At 42.4% G+C, this 13,339-nt stretch overlaps 2 protein-coding genes across 2 annotated transcripts in view; one reads left to right on the forward strand and one right to left on the reverse strand.

Moving 5' to 3' along the window:
- The window catches only part of LOC122555758 (NACHT, LRR and PYD domains-containing protein 3-like), an 87,117-nt gene extending 85,372 nt beyond the window's left edge, over window positions 1-1,745 (forward strand). The window contains exons 13-14 of the mRNA XM_043701862.2: window positions 547-724; window positions 1,087-1,745. Of these exons, the coding sequence (XP_043557797.1) occupies window positions 547-712 (166 nt within the window). The 3' untranslated portion in view covers window positions 713-724; window positions 1,087-1,745. The remainder of the gene's footprint in view (window positions 1-546; window positions 725-1,086) is intronic.
- The window catches only part of LOC122555761 (G protein-coupled receptor 55-like), a 74,609-nt gene that overhangs the window by 11,853 nt on the left and 49,417 nt on the right, over window positions 1-13,339 (reverse strand). The gene's annotated exons all lie outside the window — the stretch shown is intronic.

The raw sequence follows: 13,339 nt of genomic DNA on the forward strand, positions 1-13,339 counted from the left end.
ATCTGAGCAATCTGTTTATATCCTTCTATAACCCAAGACCTTCCTCCTCACTGTCAATCACCTGACCAATATTTGTGTGATGTGCAAACTTACTTACCTATATCGTCTATATATATCACAAACAATAAGCGACCCAGCCTGAACCCTGTGGTACGCCATGGACATTGGCCTCCATCACACTAATAACCATCTACCATGACCCCCTGTCACCTCCCACTTATCCAGTTTTGGATCCAAATTACCTTGGATTCCGTGTGCTTTTTCCTTCTGTATCAGTCTCCCATTGGAGCATTGTCAAAGGCTTTGCTGAAATTAATATAAGCTACATCAATTGCACTACCTTCAGACGATTCCTGTAGCCTGCTCTGTCATGGTTAAGGTTTTGACTGCACATGTGCAGGGACTATTTTGTTACAGATAATCCAATATCTGGATATGGTAATATTTAGACCTTCTTTAGATTAACTAAGATAGTGCAGATTGCAATCTGGAGCAAATACATACTGGATGGTTAGTCACTGTGTGTTTCTGTTTGGCTTCCCTCAGCTTAAAAAACTGTGATTTGACGGCTGCCTGTGATGGGGATATTCTGTCTGTCCTGAGAGTAACACATATATTCAGAGAACTGAACCTGTCTGCAAACAAGCTGGGGGGAACGAAAAACAAATTGAAGCGCCTCTCACAACAATCGAAATGCAAACTCCATCTATAGAGCACAAAACAGGTATTTGTTTCTCTTTTTATTTAATTTCATTTTCTGTATTTTTTTTGACTTTGAACAATGTCCTGGTCTGAACAGTATGATCTGCAACACTGAACACTTCATGTCTGTTGTAGATACTAGGGTCTGGGAACACTTGCTGCTCACACACTCTCATACTAATGTACTTTATATTGATCATCATCCTTGAGTAGGAGTGGTGTGAAGTAAGAGGAATAATATACAAAGAGTAATGGTCAGAGGTAGTGTCTTATGCCACAGTTTACCTTTGAAACCATGCAATAAGGCATGTCTTCTCAACCTAGCAGGGACAATATAATACAGAGCTGCTGAGTATCCTGTTTCACTTATTTTCTGATGCCCAGTTAACCATGTCTGCAGATGCCTTCCATCCTCTCCCTGGGGTAGGACTGAGCAATGCTGGAACATTCTGATGCACCTGTTAGAACAAGTTCAGATACCTGGCTGTCTGCAGCTGGAAATGCAGAGTTAAATGGGACAACAATGGCCTAAAGTGATTCCTCAAGGTGGTTTCCAGATGTGATTATGGTGCCCAATATTACAACAGTAACTGCATTTCAAAAAGTACTTAATTGGCTGTAAATTATTTTGGTATCACCTGAATACATGAAATGTGGTAATGTAACTGTGAGCTCTTTATTTCTTAGTTTTGCACTCATGATCTATTTTCTGCATCATCAACTCTATGACCAAAAAGAACAGAAGAACACAGCAATAGATGTATGGTGCCGTGAATGCATATTGTCTTTAACAATGTATGTTATTCATATCTTGTTTTTGCATATATATTCAATAATTGAATGTAAGTTTATGTTGTGCATAGGATTAAGTGTGCATTGTAAGTATCACTTTAAATTGTGAATTGGAAAATAAACTGTGCATGAAAATTTATATCATCTACATAAATTTACAGTATATCATGTATGTGAATCTAAATTGTACACGGGAATGTACATTTGACAATAATTTACAATTTGTGTAATAAATATACTGTGTACAATAATTTGCAGTGTGACTTAAATTGTCTTTTGATTGATCCTGATAATGGATAGTTTACTTACTGAGTAAGTTTTATACTTGTACATCTCTATACTTTTAGTTTCTTTATACTTTGCTGCTAGTTTCTTGTATGGCTGTCCACAAGGTCACCACGTAGTATTGAAACATCTCTTTGTAGTTCAGTCAATGTGTGTTTTTTTCCCTCATTCTTTCATGCAATGTAATTACCCTTGAACTGAGTGGCTTGCTAGGTCATTTCAGAGGTCAGTTAAGTCAACTATGTTGCTGTGAATCTGGAGTTACAGGTTGGCAGACCAAATAAGGACAGCAGATTCAATTCCCTAAATGACACAAGTGAACCAGTAATAGGTTTCAGTACAATAAATAATAATTTCATGGTCACCATTACTGAGACAAGTTTTCAATATTTTTCTATACACTTTCAGGATATGGACGTCTCTGGGTGGGCCAGCATTTATTGCCCATCTCTACTTGCCAAAAGGCCAGTTAGAAGTCAACTACATTGCTGGGGGTCTGGAGTCACATGAAGGGCAGACCAAGTTAGGATGGCAGTTTCCTTCACTAAAGGGTATCCAGATGTGTTATTGTGATAATTGATTATTATTAAATAATCAATTAAATGACTGTTAAATAGTCATTATTAAACTATTAATTCCAGATTTTTAGTGGATTCAAATTCTACCATGGCAGAATTTGAACCTGGGTTCCCAGAACATTACCTGGGTGTCTGGATTAACAGTCCAATAATATTGCCACTAGACTATCCCCTCCCCTGAATTCCCCTCCCTTAATTCCAGATTTATTAATTAAATTTGAATTCCACCAGATGCAGTGATTGGAGTTGAATCATTATCCTCAAAGAATTCACTTTGGACTATGGATTACGATGGTCAGAAACACAGTTAACATTTTAAATTCAGTATGAGACAAAGGGTCTGGGAAAGCTCTCTATTGGTATGAGTCATACCTAGTCCAAAGGAAGATGATTACAGTTGTTGGAAGTCAATCATTTCAATCTCAGGACAGCATTTGACAAGAGTCTCAGGGATTGCCCCAACCATCTTCATGTTGCCTCGTCAATGATCTTCGGTCTCTCATAAAGTCAGAGTGGGAAGTGGGAATGTTTGTTGATGATTACACAACATTCAATGTCACTATCTCCAACTGTGATTATAGCTATTCCAAATAAAAAACAATTAAATGTCTGTTTCTCTCATCACTACATGTAAGTAGTAAGACATCCAAAGAATGTTTATATTTGCATTAAATGCTTTGCCTTTTTACTATTGATCTTTTTGAATTACAATTTATAATCCTGTGATTGCAGCTAACCATCTGTTCAGGATCAATGGATTCCTGCCATGGATCTTCGTGCTTGTATTGGGGCAGTTCAGCTGTCCTTGACTTCTGGGCCAGGAGTGAATTTTGTATATATGCGATATTGGCGGTCAGCCCAGCACTAAGCCCCACAATGATTGTGGTGGCTGATGGCTGGCTCCAGCACAACCCAGCCAGCAGGTGGCGGTGATGATGGAGGGCGCGAACATGTTGTGCAATCTAGGTACTTGGAAATTTTTGGGTGCTTATGACAGCTTCAGAGAGGGGGTTAAGTTTCATGCCTCAAATGTAGGGTAACAAAGAGTTAGCCAACTTCCAACTGCTGTGTTAATTTTGAAGCTGAATTCTCAATTGTTTAGTTAGCCTTTTGAGGCTGGAACATCTTTTGATTTTTTTTAGATTACTTACAGTGTGGAAACAGGCCCTTCGGCCCAACATGTCCACACCGACCCGTCGAAGCACAACCCACCCAGACCCATTCGCCTACATTTACCCCTTCACCTAACACTACAGGCAATTCAGCATGGCCAATTCACCTAACCAGCACATTTTTGGACTGTGGGAGGAAACTGGAGCACCTGGAGGAAACCCACGCAGACACGGGGAGAATGTGCAAACTCCACATCTCTGGCGCTGTGAGGCAGCAGTGCTAGCCACTGTGCCACCGTGCCGCCCACTAGTTTTGAAAAGCCCTAGAAAAATATTACAGGGAGTGTAATACCCTAATGGTATGAAGGGAGAAATTATAAACGTTATTTTGATGAAACATATTACCTGTTTGAATTCTTTTATTAAAAAAAATTGTACTCTTGATAGATTTTAAAATGGCTGTTATCAAATACAGATTGACTGTCATAGAGACAGACAGCACAGAAGCAGACTGCTTCCAAAACCTACCAGCAATTACCAGGAAAAAAGCAAATTCACCATCTCTTGAAATATGACACTTCTGACATTGTAAAAAGATTCCAGCCAAATCAGTACAAAGGACTTGTAGCCAAGATGTTGACCTTCGCTGGTGCTGAACAAAGGAAACTATTAAAATAGTAGAATTCCCCACATTGTGGAACCCATGTGATTTGACTTGGTGTAAATGACTCCACAGTTTTCTACTTCAAAACACAATGGTTTTGTCCAAGAGGACATAATTCACCTTATTAACTGAGTATTTCAACATGAAGTCCTAGTCACATGACTGAAATTGTTAGTTTGTGTAACCTTTAACTGTATAGCTTTGACTTTTGTTCATCAATGTGCTTATAACACCAAAAGAGTAAGCAGCTCCAAGGTTGGCTAAAAGCTTGCCAGTGGAGTGAACCAAATTCCTAGCTTATAACCATTGTACTATCACCAGTAATCCATCTGCATATGAGCTCCTATGAAAGAACTCAGTCAGCTGAGAAAAGCTCTATAGGTCAATGACATATTAGACTCTCTAATTCATTAGTTGTAATCCTAACATATTTGACATGAAGTCATTTGTCATTTATAACTTCTACCTATTCCATTCTCTGCTCTTTCTTTCTTGAATGCATTTGTATGTGGATGTAAGTCACAAACCATTCACCCCCAAGGTTTTCAATGCAGTAATGAATCTCACGCCTTTGTTTTAGTTTGCCATAGGTCATTTTAAATTTGACTTCATAAGCAGGGTTTGGGCAAACATGCCACTGCCTATTCTTAAAATGGAAAAAGAGGAACAAAATGAAAATAAAGAAACAAACCCATCGCTTTCAAGTGAAGAAGACAGTAAAAATAATTAAGTTTACCTCATCTTCTTGCCCATGACAAAAATTGGGAACCCAAATCTGGATTCAAACATTGCTATAAACCACATCATAAAAAGGAGCACAGATGCCAAGCAGTAAGGCTCTGTACTTGCAGAGTTCAACATTTACTCCAAGAGGTTATAAAGTGCCTAAGTGGAACTGAGGCATTGTTTCTTGAGCTTGCATTGTGCTTCACTGGAACATTGCAATAGACCCAGCGCAGAAGCATCGGCATGGAAATAAGATAGTTTATTGAAATGGAAAGCAAATGGAAAGTTGGAGTCATTCTTATGGACAAGAGTAGAGGTGTTTCCTAAAGCAGTCATTGAGTCTGCTTTTGGTGTCATCATAAGGGAGACTGCATTGTGAGTAGTCATTTTCAGTTGTCATTACAATCCAGTAGACAAGATTAAAAGAAACGTAAGTAAACTGTTGGTTCATCTGAAAGGTATGTTTTGGGCCTTGGAGGGAGGAGGTGACCGTCAAGTGTTACACTTTCTGCAATGGCATTGAAAGGTGTCATTGGAGAGTGAAGAGTGGACCAGGGTGTCACAGATTGAATGGGCCCGTGTAGAATACTGGCAATGGATGGAATGGGAAGATTTGGTGATAGCATCCTGTTAGAAGTTTGATTTGAAAGATGCAGTTTTCTTCCTTCTAGGGACAATGCTGCCTCACAGCGCCTGAGACCCGGGTTCAATTCCCACCTCAGGCGACTGACTGTGTGGAGTTTGCACATTCTCCCCGTGTCTGCGTGGGTTTCCTCCGGGTGCTCCGGTTTCCTCCCACAGTCCAAAGATGTGCAGGTTAGGTGAATTGGCCATGCTAAATTGCCCGTAGTGTTAGGTAAGGGGTAAATGTAGGGGCATGGGTGGGTTGTGCTTCGGCGGGTCGGTGTGGACTTGTTGGGCCGAAGGGCCTGTTTCCACACTGTAATGTAATCTAATCTAATCTAAAAAATGCCTCTCTAAAAGTGAGCAGGTCCATTGCTTCCCTCAATTGGAACTACCCAACCACTTGATTCCTGCAGCAGTAGGAATTGTCCCTGAGCTTCAGTGGTCATTACAATACATTATACCCCTGAATTACACATTAGCATATTCAACTTTTAATTAGAACATGTGTACTAGAAAGAACATATAGCGAAACATGATTGGGACTGTAAATTCAGTGGCTGCCTGGCAAAGCCCTGAGAGGGACAATGAAATGTTATACCTGAAAAGGTGCCAAGAGAACTTCAAACAGCAATTCATCAAAAGGAGATAATGGAGGGGGTTAACTACTCTTCTCAGTAGAAAGCTACCTCCTGTAGATTGTGCCCCAAACTGCAGACGTGCTTCTGTGTTACCCATCTGGGAATATACAAAACAAAGATTAAAACCAGATGTAAACCCTCAACTGTACGTCATTGGCCTGATGTGCTAGGTGTACTAGTGTCCTGTGAAGGTCACAGCTTGAGGTCAGTTTTAGACACTCCTGCGCTGAAAGTAAAGACAGACTTACGCTTGCCCAGAGTGCTAGAAGGCAGTGAAGTCACTGTTATGAAGAATAAAGGACAAATGTCTGTCAGCTGACTTGCAAAACAACTTTTGCAAGAATCTTGAAAACAACTTTTTCATGATCAATGTTAATGTTGCCAGCATGCTACAATATAGAACATAGAACATTACAGCGCAGTACAGGCCCTTCGGCCCTCAATGTTGCACCAATCTGAAGCCCATCTAACTATTCCATGTACGTCCATATGATTGTCCAATGACGACTTAAATATATTTAAAATTGGCGAATCTACTACCGTTGCAGGCAAAGCATTCCATACCCATTCCTGAGTAAAGAAACTACCTCTGACATCTGTCCTGTATCTATCACCCCTCAATTTAAAGCTATGCCCCCTTGTGCTCGCTGTCACCATATTTGGAAAAAAGGCTCTCCCTGTCCACCTTACCTAACCCTCTGATTATCTTATATGTCTCTATTAAGTCACCTCTCAACCTGCTTCTCTCCAATGAAAACAGCCTCAAGTCCCTCAGCCTTTCCCCGTAAGACCTTCCCTCCATACCAGGCAACATCCTAGTAAATCTCCTCTGCACCCTTTCCAAAGCTTCCACATTCTTCTTATAATGCAGTGACCAGAACTATACACAATACTCCAAGTGCGGCCGCACCAGAGTTTTGTACAGCTGCAGCATAACCTCATGGTTCCGGAACTCGATCCCTCTATTAATAAAAGCTAAAACACTGTATGCCTTCTTAACAACCCAGTCAACCTGGGTGGCAACTTTCAAGGATCTGTGTACCTGGACACTGAGATCTCTCTGCTCATCTACACTACCAAGAATCTTACCATTAGCCCAGTACTTTGCATTCCGTTTACCCTGACCAAAGTGAATCACCTCCCACTTATCTGCATTAAACTCCATTTGCCACCTCTTAGCCCAGTTCTGCAGCTTATCTATGTCTCTCTGTCACCTACAACATCCTTTGTTACTATCCACAACTCCACCGACCTTAGTGTCATCTGCAAATTTACTAACCCACACTTCTACGCCCTCATCCAGGTTGTTTATAAAAATGACGAACAGCGGTGGACCCAACACCGACCCTTGCGGTACACCACTAGTAACTGGACTCCAGGATGAACATTCCCATCAACCACCACCATCTGTCTTCTTTCAGAAAGCAAGTTACTGATCCAAACTGCTATACCTCCCACAATCCCATTCCTCCACATTTTGTACAATAGCCTACCAGAGGGAACCTTATCGAATGCCTTGCTGAAATCCACATACACCATATCAACTGGTTTACTCTCATCTACCTGTTTGGTAATTTTCTCAAAGAACTCAATAAGGTTTGTGAGGCACGACCTACCCTTCACAAAACCGTGCTGACTATCCCTAATCAAATTATTCCTTTCTAGATGATTATAAATCCTATCTCTTACAAACTTTTCCAACACTTTACCAACAACTGAAGTAAGGTTCACTGGTCTATAATTACCAGGGTTGTCTCTACTCCCCTTCTTGAACAGCGGAACCACATTTGCTATCGTGCAGTCTTCTGGCACTATTCATGTAGACAATGACAATTTAAAGATCAATGCCAAAGGCTCGGCAATCTCCTCCCTGGCTTCCCAGAGGATCCTCGGATAAATCCCATCCAGACCAGGGGACTTATCTATTTTCACACTTTGCAGGATTTCTAATACCTCTTCCTTGTGAACCTCAATCCCACCTAGTCTAGTAGCCTGTATCTCAGTATTCTCCTCGACAATATTGTCGTTTTCTAGAGTGAATACTGTCGAAAAATATTCATTTAATGCTTCCCCTATCTCCTCTGACTCCACACACAATTTCCCACTACTATCCTTGATTGGCCCTAATCTTACTCTCGTCATTCTTTTATTTCTTAAATACCTATAGAAAGCCTTAGGGTTTACCCTGATCCTATCTGCCAACAACTTCTCATGTCTCCTCCTGGCTCTTCTGAGCTCTCTCTTTAGGTCTTTCCTGGCTACCTTGTAATCCTCAAGCGCCCTAACTGAGCCTTCACAGCTCATCCTAACATACGCCTTCTTCTTCCTCTTGACCAGAGATTCCACTTCCTTCGTAAACTACGGCTCCCTTGCTCTACAGCTTTCTCCCTACCTGACAGGTACATACTTATCTAGGACACATAGGAGCTTTTCCTTGAATAAGCACCACATTTCTAATGTGCCCATCCCCTGCAGTTTCCTTCCCCATCCTATGCTTCCTAAATCTTGCCTAATCACATCGTAATTGCCTTTCCTCCAGCTGTAACTCTTGCCCAGTGGTATACACCTATCCCTTTCTATCACTAAAGTAAACATAACCGAATTGTGATCGCTATCACCAAAGTGCTCACCTACTTCCAAGTCTAACACCTGGCCGGGCTCATTACCCAATCCCAAATCTAATGTGGCTTCGCCCTTGTTGGCCTACCTACATACTATGTCAGGAAGCCCTCCTGCACACACTGGACAAAAACCGACCCATCTATAGTACTCATACTATAGTGTTCCCAGTCAATATTTGGAAAGTTGAAGTCCCCCATGACAACGACCCTGTCTCTCTCACTCCTATCGAGAATCATCTTTGCTATCCTTTCCTCTACATCTCTGGAATTATTCGGAGGCCTATAGAAAACTTCCAACAGGGTGACCTCTCCTTTCCTGTTTCTAACTTCAGCCCATACTACCTCAGTTGACGAGTCCCCAAACATCCTTTCTGCAACTAATACTGTCCTTGACCAACAATGCCACACCTCCCCCTCTTTTACCATATTCTCTGTTCTTACTGAAACATCTAAATCCTGAAACCTGCAACAACCATTCCTGTCCCTGTTCTATCCATGTCTCCAAAATGGCCACAACATCGAAGTCCCAGGTACCAACCCAAGCTGCAAGTTCACCCACCTTATTCCGGATACTCCTGGCGTTGAAGTAGACGCACTTCAAACCAACTTCTTGCTTGCCGGTGCCATCTTACGTCCCTGAAACTTGATTTCGGACCTCCCTACGCTCAACCTTTTCTATACTCAAACTACAATTTTACTTCCCATCCCCCTGCTGGATTAGTTTAAACCGACCCCAATAGCCTTAGTGAATTTCTCCCCTAGGATATTGGTACCTCTCTGGTTCAGATGAAGACCATCCTGCTTGTAGAGGTCCCACCTACCCCAGAAAGAGCCCCAATTATCCAAGAATCCAAACCCCCCCCTCCTGCACCGTCCCTGTAGCCACGTGTTCAACTCTTCTCTCTCCCTATTCCTTGCCTCACTAGCACGTGGCACGGGCAACAAACCAGAGACAACAACTCTGTTCATCCTAGCTCTAAGATTCCATCCTTGCTCCCTGAATTTCTGCCTTAAATCCCCATCGCTCTCGCAACCACACAAATATATGACTTCCCAGAAGTCCTTCGCTCCTCCTTCGCACCTCTCGGCAAATGGAGGCCCGACTCCCGAAGTAAGTCCCTTTTAATGTGGGGAAACTCACCCTTCCCGGCAGCCCTTGCTTCACCACTCCTTCTCTCCTTGCCGCTCTGGCAAAATGGAGGCCCGACTCCCGAGGTAAGTCCCTTTTAATGAGGGAAAACTCACCCTTCCAAATGATCTTTCCCATTCTTTCCATCGCCTGTCATACCTAGTCCCTGTGCCTGTCTGTTCTAGATCTTTGGAGTAACGATGCCTGCCAGGTATTCCCAAGGAAGCTATGGGCCAAATGGAAGCAAGCCATTTGGCCCATAGAGTCCACACCAACCCTCTGAAGAGCATCTCACACAGATTTACCCCCTACCCTATCCTTGTAACCCTGTGTTTCCCATGGCTAACCCACCTGGCTGCACATCCCTGAACAGTATGGGCAATTTAGCATGGCCAATCCACCTAACCTGCAGATCTTTGGACTGTATGAGGAAGCCAGAGCACCTGGAGGAAACCGATGCAGACATGGGGAGAATCTACAAACTCCACACAAACAATTGCTCAAAGGTGGAATCAAACCTGCTGTCAGGCAGCAGCACTAATCATTGTCTCACCATAACACCCTTGGCCATTATGTTCTACCATCTACTCACAGAACCCAGGAATTGATTTGTTTATCTTTTTAACTTTTTTTTTAATGTAATTCATATTTCTGTGTGCATATTGTCATGTTTTATTACCTTTTCTCATATTTAGTAGCTAATAAACTCTCCCTTCCTCTTACTCAAGAAAACCTGGTTAATTTGAAATATTTGAAAAATTTGAAACTTTTGAAATATAAACACGTTCTGAACAAATGGGAGGTGGGTTAAAGGGAGAAAACTCACCCCTCCTCATTGAGGATCATGAATATTTGGACCAATTTGTCTGGGTTGTGAAGAATTGGAGATGATTGCCGGGGGACCAGTTATAGTAGCAGGAGTGGACAGCTTCCTTGGGAATACCTGGCAGGCATCGTAACTCCAAAGATCTAGACAAGACAGGCACAGGGACTAGGTAGCACAGGCGATGGAAAGAATGGAAAGATCATACATGGCATCAGATCAGACATGAACACAGAACTGTCTTGCTGATTACCATATTCCACCCTTTCAGCTGATGAATCAGTGCTTCTCCATATTGAATGCAACTTGGAGGAACATGAGGTAGTAACGATACAGAATACACCATGGTTGGGAGAGTTCAAAGTCCATAAACAAGAGTGGTATGGCACCATCACTACTGACCATACTGACTGAGTCCTGAAGGTTGTAGCAGAAAAAGTTGGTCTGTGACAGATGGTGGAAGAACCAACAAGGCGAGGCAAGGGGAACAAGACATCGTCATAGATCTACCTGCACAGATGCATTGCTAAAACTATATAAATAGAAGTGACCAGTAAACAGTCATTGTGGAAATAAAATTCCATCTTCACATCGAAGATGTCTTCCAACTTATTGTGTGACACCACCATTGTGCTAAATGGGATAGACTTCAAAGCCATTGGGAAATCAGCTGTAGCTCAATAGCACCAAAGCACAATCTGTAAATTTGTAGCTAGGCATATCCCTTACCATAAAGCAAGGGAACAACCATGGTCCAATGAAGAGTCCAGAAGGGCATGTCAGGAGCAGCACCTAAAAATGAGGTGCCAATTACTAACAAGACCACTTGTGTGCCAAATAAAATTAGGAACAAGTGGTACTTAAAGCTAAGCGATCCCACACCCAAAAGATCTGATCTAAGCTCTGTATTCCTGCCAATTCCAGTCATGAATGCTGGTTGACATTAAAGAACCAGGAAAGGGGTGAAGACTCCACAAAAATGTATTCTCTTGAGTGCATGAAATGAGGTTGAGAACCCTTGGGCTTCACCTGACCAGCTCATAATGCATTGCATCCACATACATCCCCAGGGATGCGCGCATGTCTGTTGTATATTAGGAGCTATGATAGATAAAAAAGTGGCACTGAGGCCACAATCAGATCAGCCATGATCTTTTCAAATGGCAGAACAGGCTTGATCAGTCTACTCCTGATCCTAATTTATATGTTGTGGTTCTGTTCGCCGAGCTGGAAATATCTGTAGCAAACGTTTCGTCCCCCTGCCTAGGTGACATCCTCAGTGCTTGGGAGCCTCCTGTGAAGCGCTTCTGTGGTGTTTCCTCTGGCATTTATAGTGGCCTGTCCCTGCCGCTTCCGGTTGTCAGTTTCAGCTGTCCGCTGTAGTGGCCGGTATATTGGGTCCAGGTTGATGTGTTTGTTGATGGAGTTTGTGGATGAGTGCCATGCTTCTAGGAATTCCCTGGCTGTTCTTTGTTTGGCTTGCCCTACAATGGTAGTGTTGTCCCAGTCAAATTTATGTTGCTTGTCGTCTGCGTGTGTGGCTACTAAGGATAGGTGGTCGTGGCGTTTCGTGGCTAGTTGATGTTCATGGATGCGGATCGTTAGCTGTCTTCCTGTTTGTCCTATATAGTGTTTTGTGCAGTCCTTGCATGGGATTTTGTACACTACATTAGTTTTGCTCATGCTGGGTATCGGGTCCTTCGTTCTGGTGAGTTGTTGTCTGAGGGTGGCTGTTGGTTTGTGTGCTGTTATAAGTCCTAGTGGTCGCAGTAGTCTGGCTGTCAGTTCTGAAATGCTCCTGATGTATGGTAGTGTGGCTAGTCCTTTGGGTTGCGGCATGTCTTTGTTCCGTTGTCTTTCTCTTAGGCATCTGTTGATGAAATTGCGCGGGTATCCGTTTTTGGCGAATACCTTGTACAGGTGTTCCTCTTCCTCTTTTTGCAGTTCTGGTGTGCTGCAGTGTGTTGTGACCCTTTTGAATAGTGTCTTGATGCAACTTTGTTTGTGTGTGTTGGGGTGGTTGCTTTCATAGTTCAGGACTTGGTCTGTGTGTGTGGCTTTCCTGTATACCTTTGTGGTGAATTCTACGTTCGGTGTTCTCTGTACCATCACGTCTAGGAATGGGAGTTGGTTATCCTTTTCTTCTTCTCTCGTGAATCGGATTCCTGTTAGTGTGGCGTTGATGATCCGGTGTGTTTTCTCTATTTCTGTGTTTTTAATGATTACAAAGGTGTCATCAACGTATCTGACCCAGAGTTTGGGTTGAATTTGTGGTAAGACTGTTTGTTCCAACCTTTGCATTACTGCTTCTGCTATGAGTCCAGAGATCGGTGAGCCCATGGGTGTTCCGTTGATTTGTTCGTATATCTGGTTGTTGAATGTGAAGTGTGTTGTGAGGCACAAGTCCAGTAGTTTAAGTATGCCATCTTTGTTGATAGGTTCAACGTCCTGTTGTCTGTTCTGTATGTCCAGCAGGTTGGCTATTGTTTCTCTGGCTGGGGTTTTGTCAATAGAGGTGAACAGTGCCGTAAAGTCGAATGAGACCATATTTTCTTCCTTGTCTATGTGTATATTTCTGATGATGTCCAAGATTGTATAGATTGTATAGATTATCTGGATCCGGTGATCAGGTGTTTCAGTTT

The sequence above is a fragment of the Chiloscyllium plagiosum genome, unplaced genomic scaffold (assembly GCF_037043375.1).
Source record: "Chiloscyllium plagiosum isolate Xiang-an unplaced genomic scaffold, Cpla_swu_hap1 HiC_scaffold_13, whole genome shotgun sequence".
NCBI classification, from domain to species: domain Eukaryota; kingdom Metazoa; phylum Chordata; class Chondrichthyes; order Orectolobiformes; family Hemiscylliidae; genus Chiloscyllium; species Chiloscyllium plagiosum.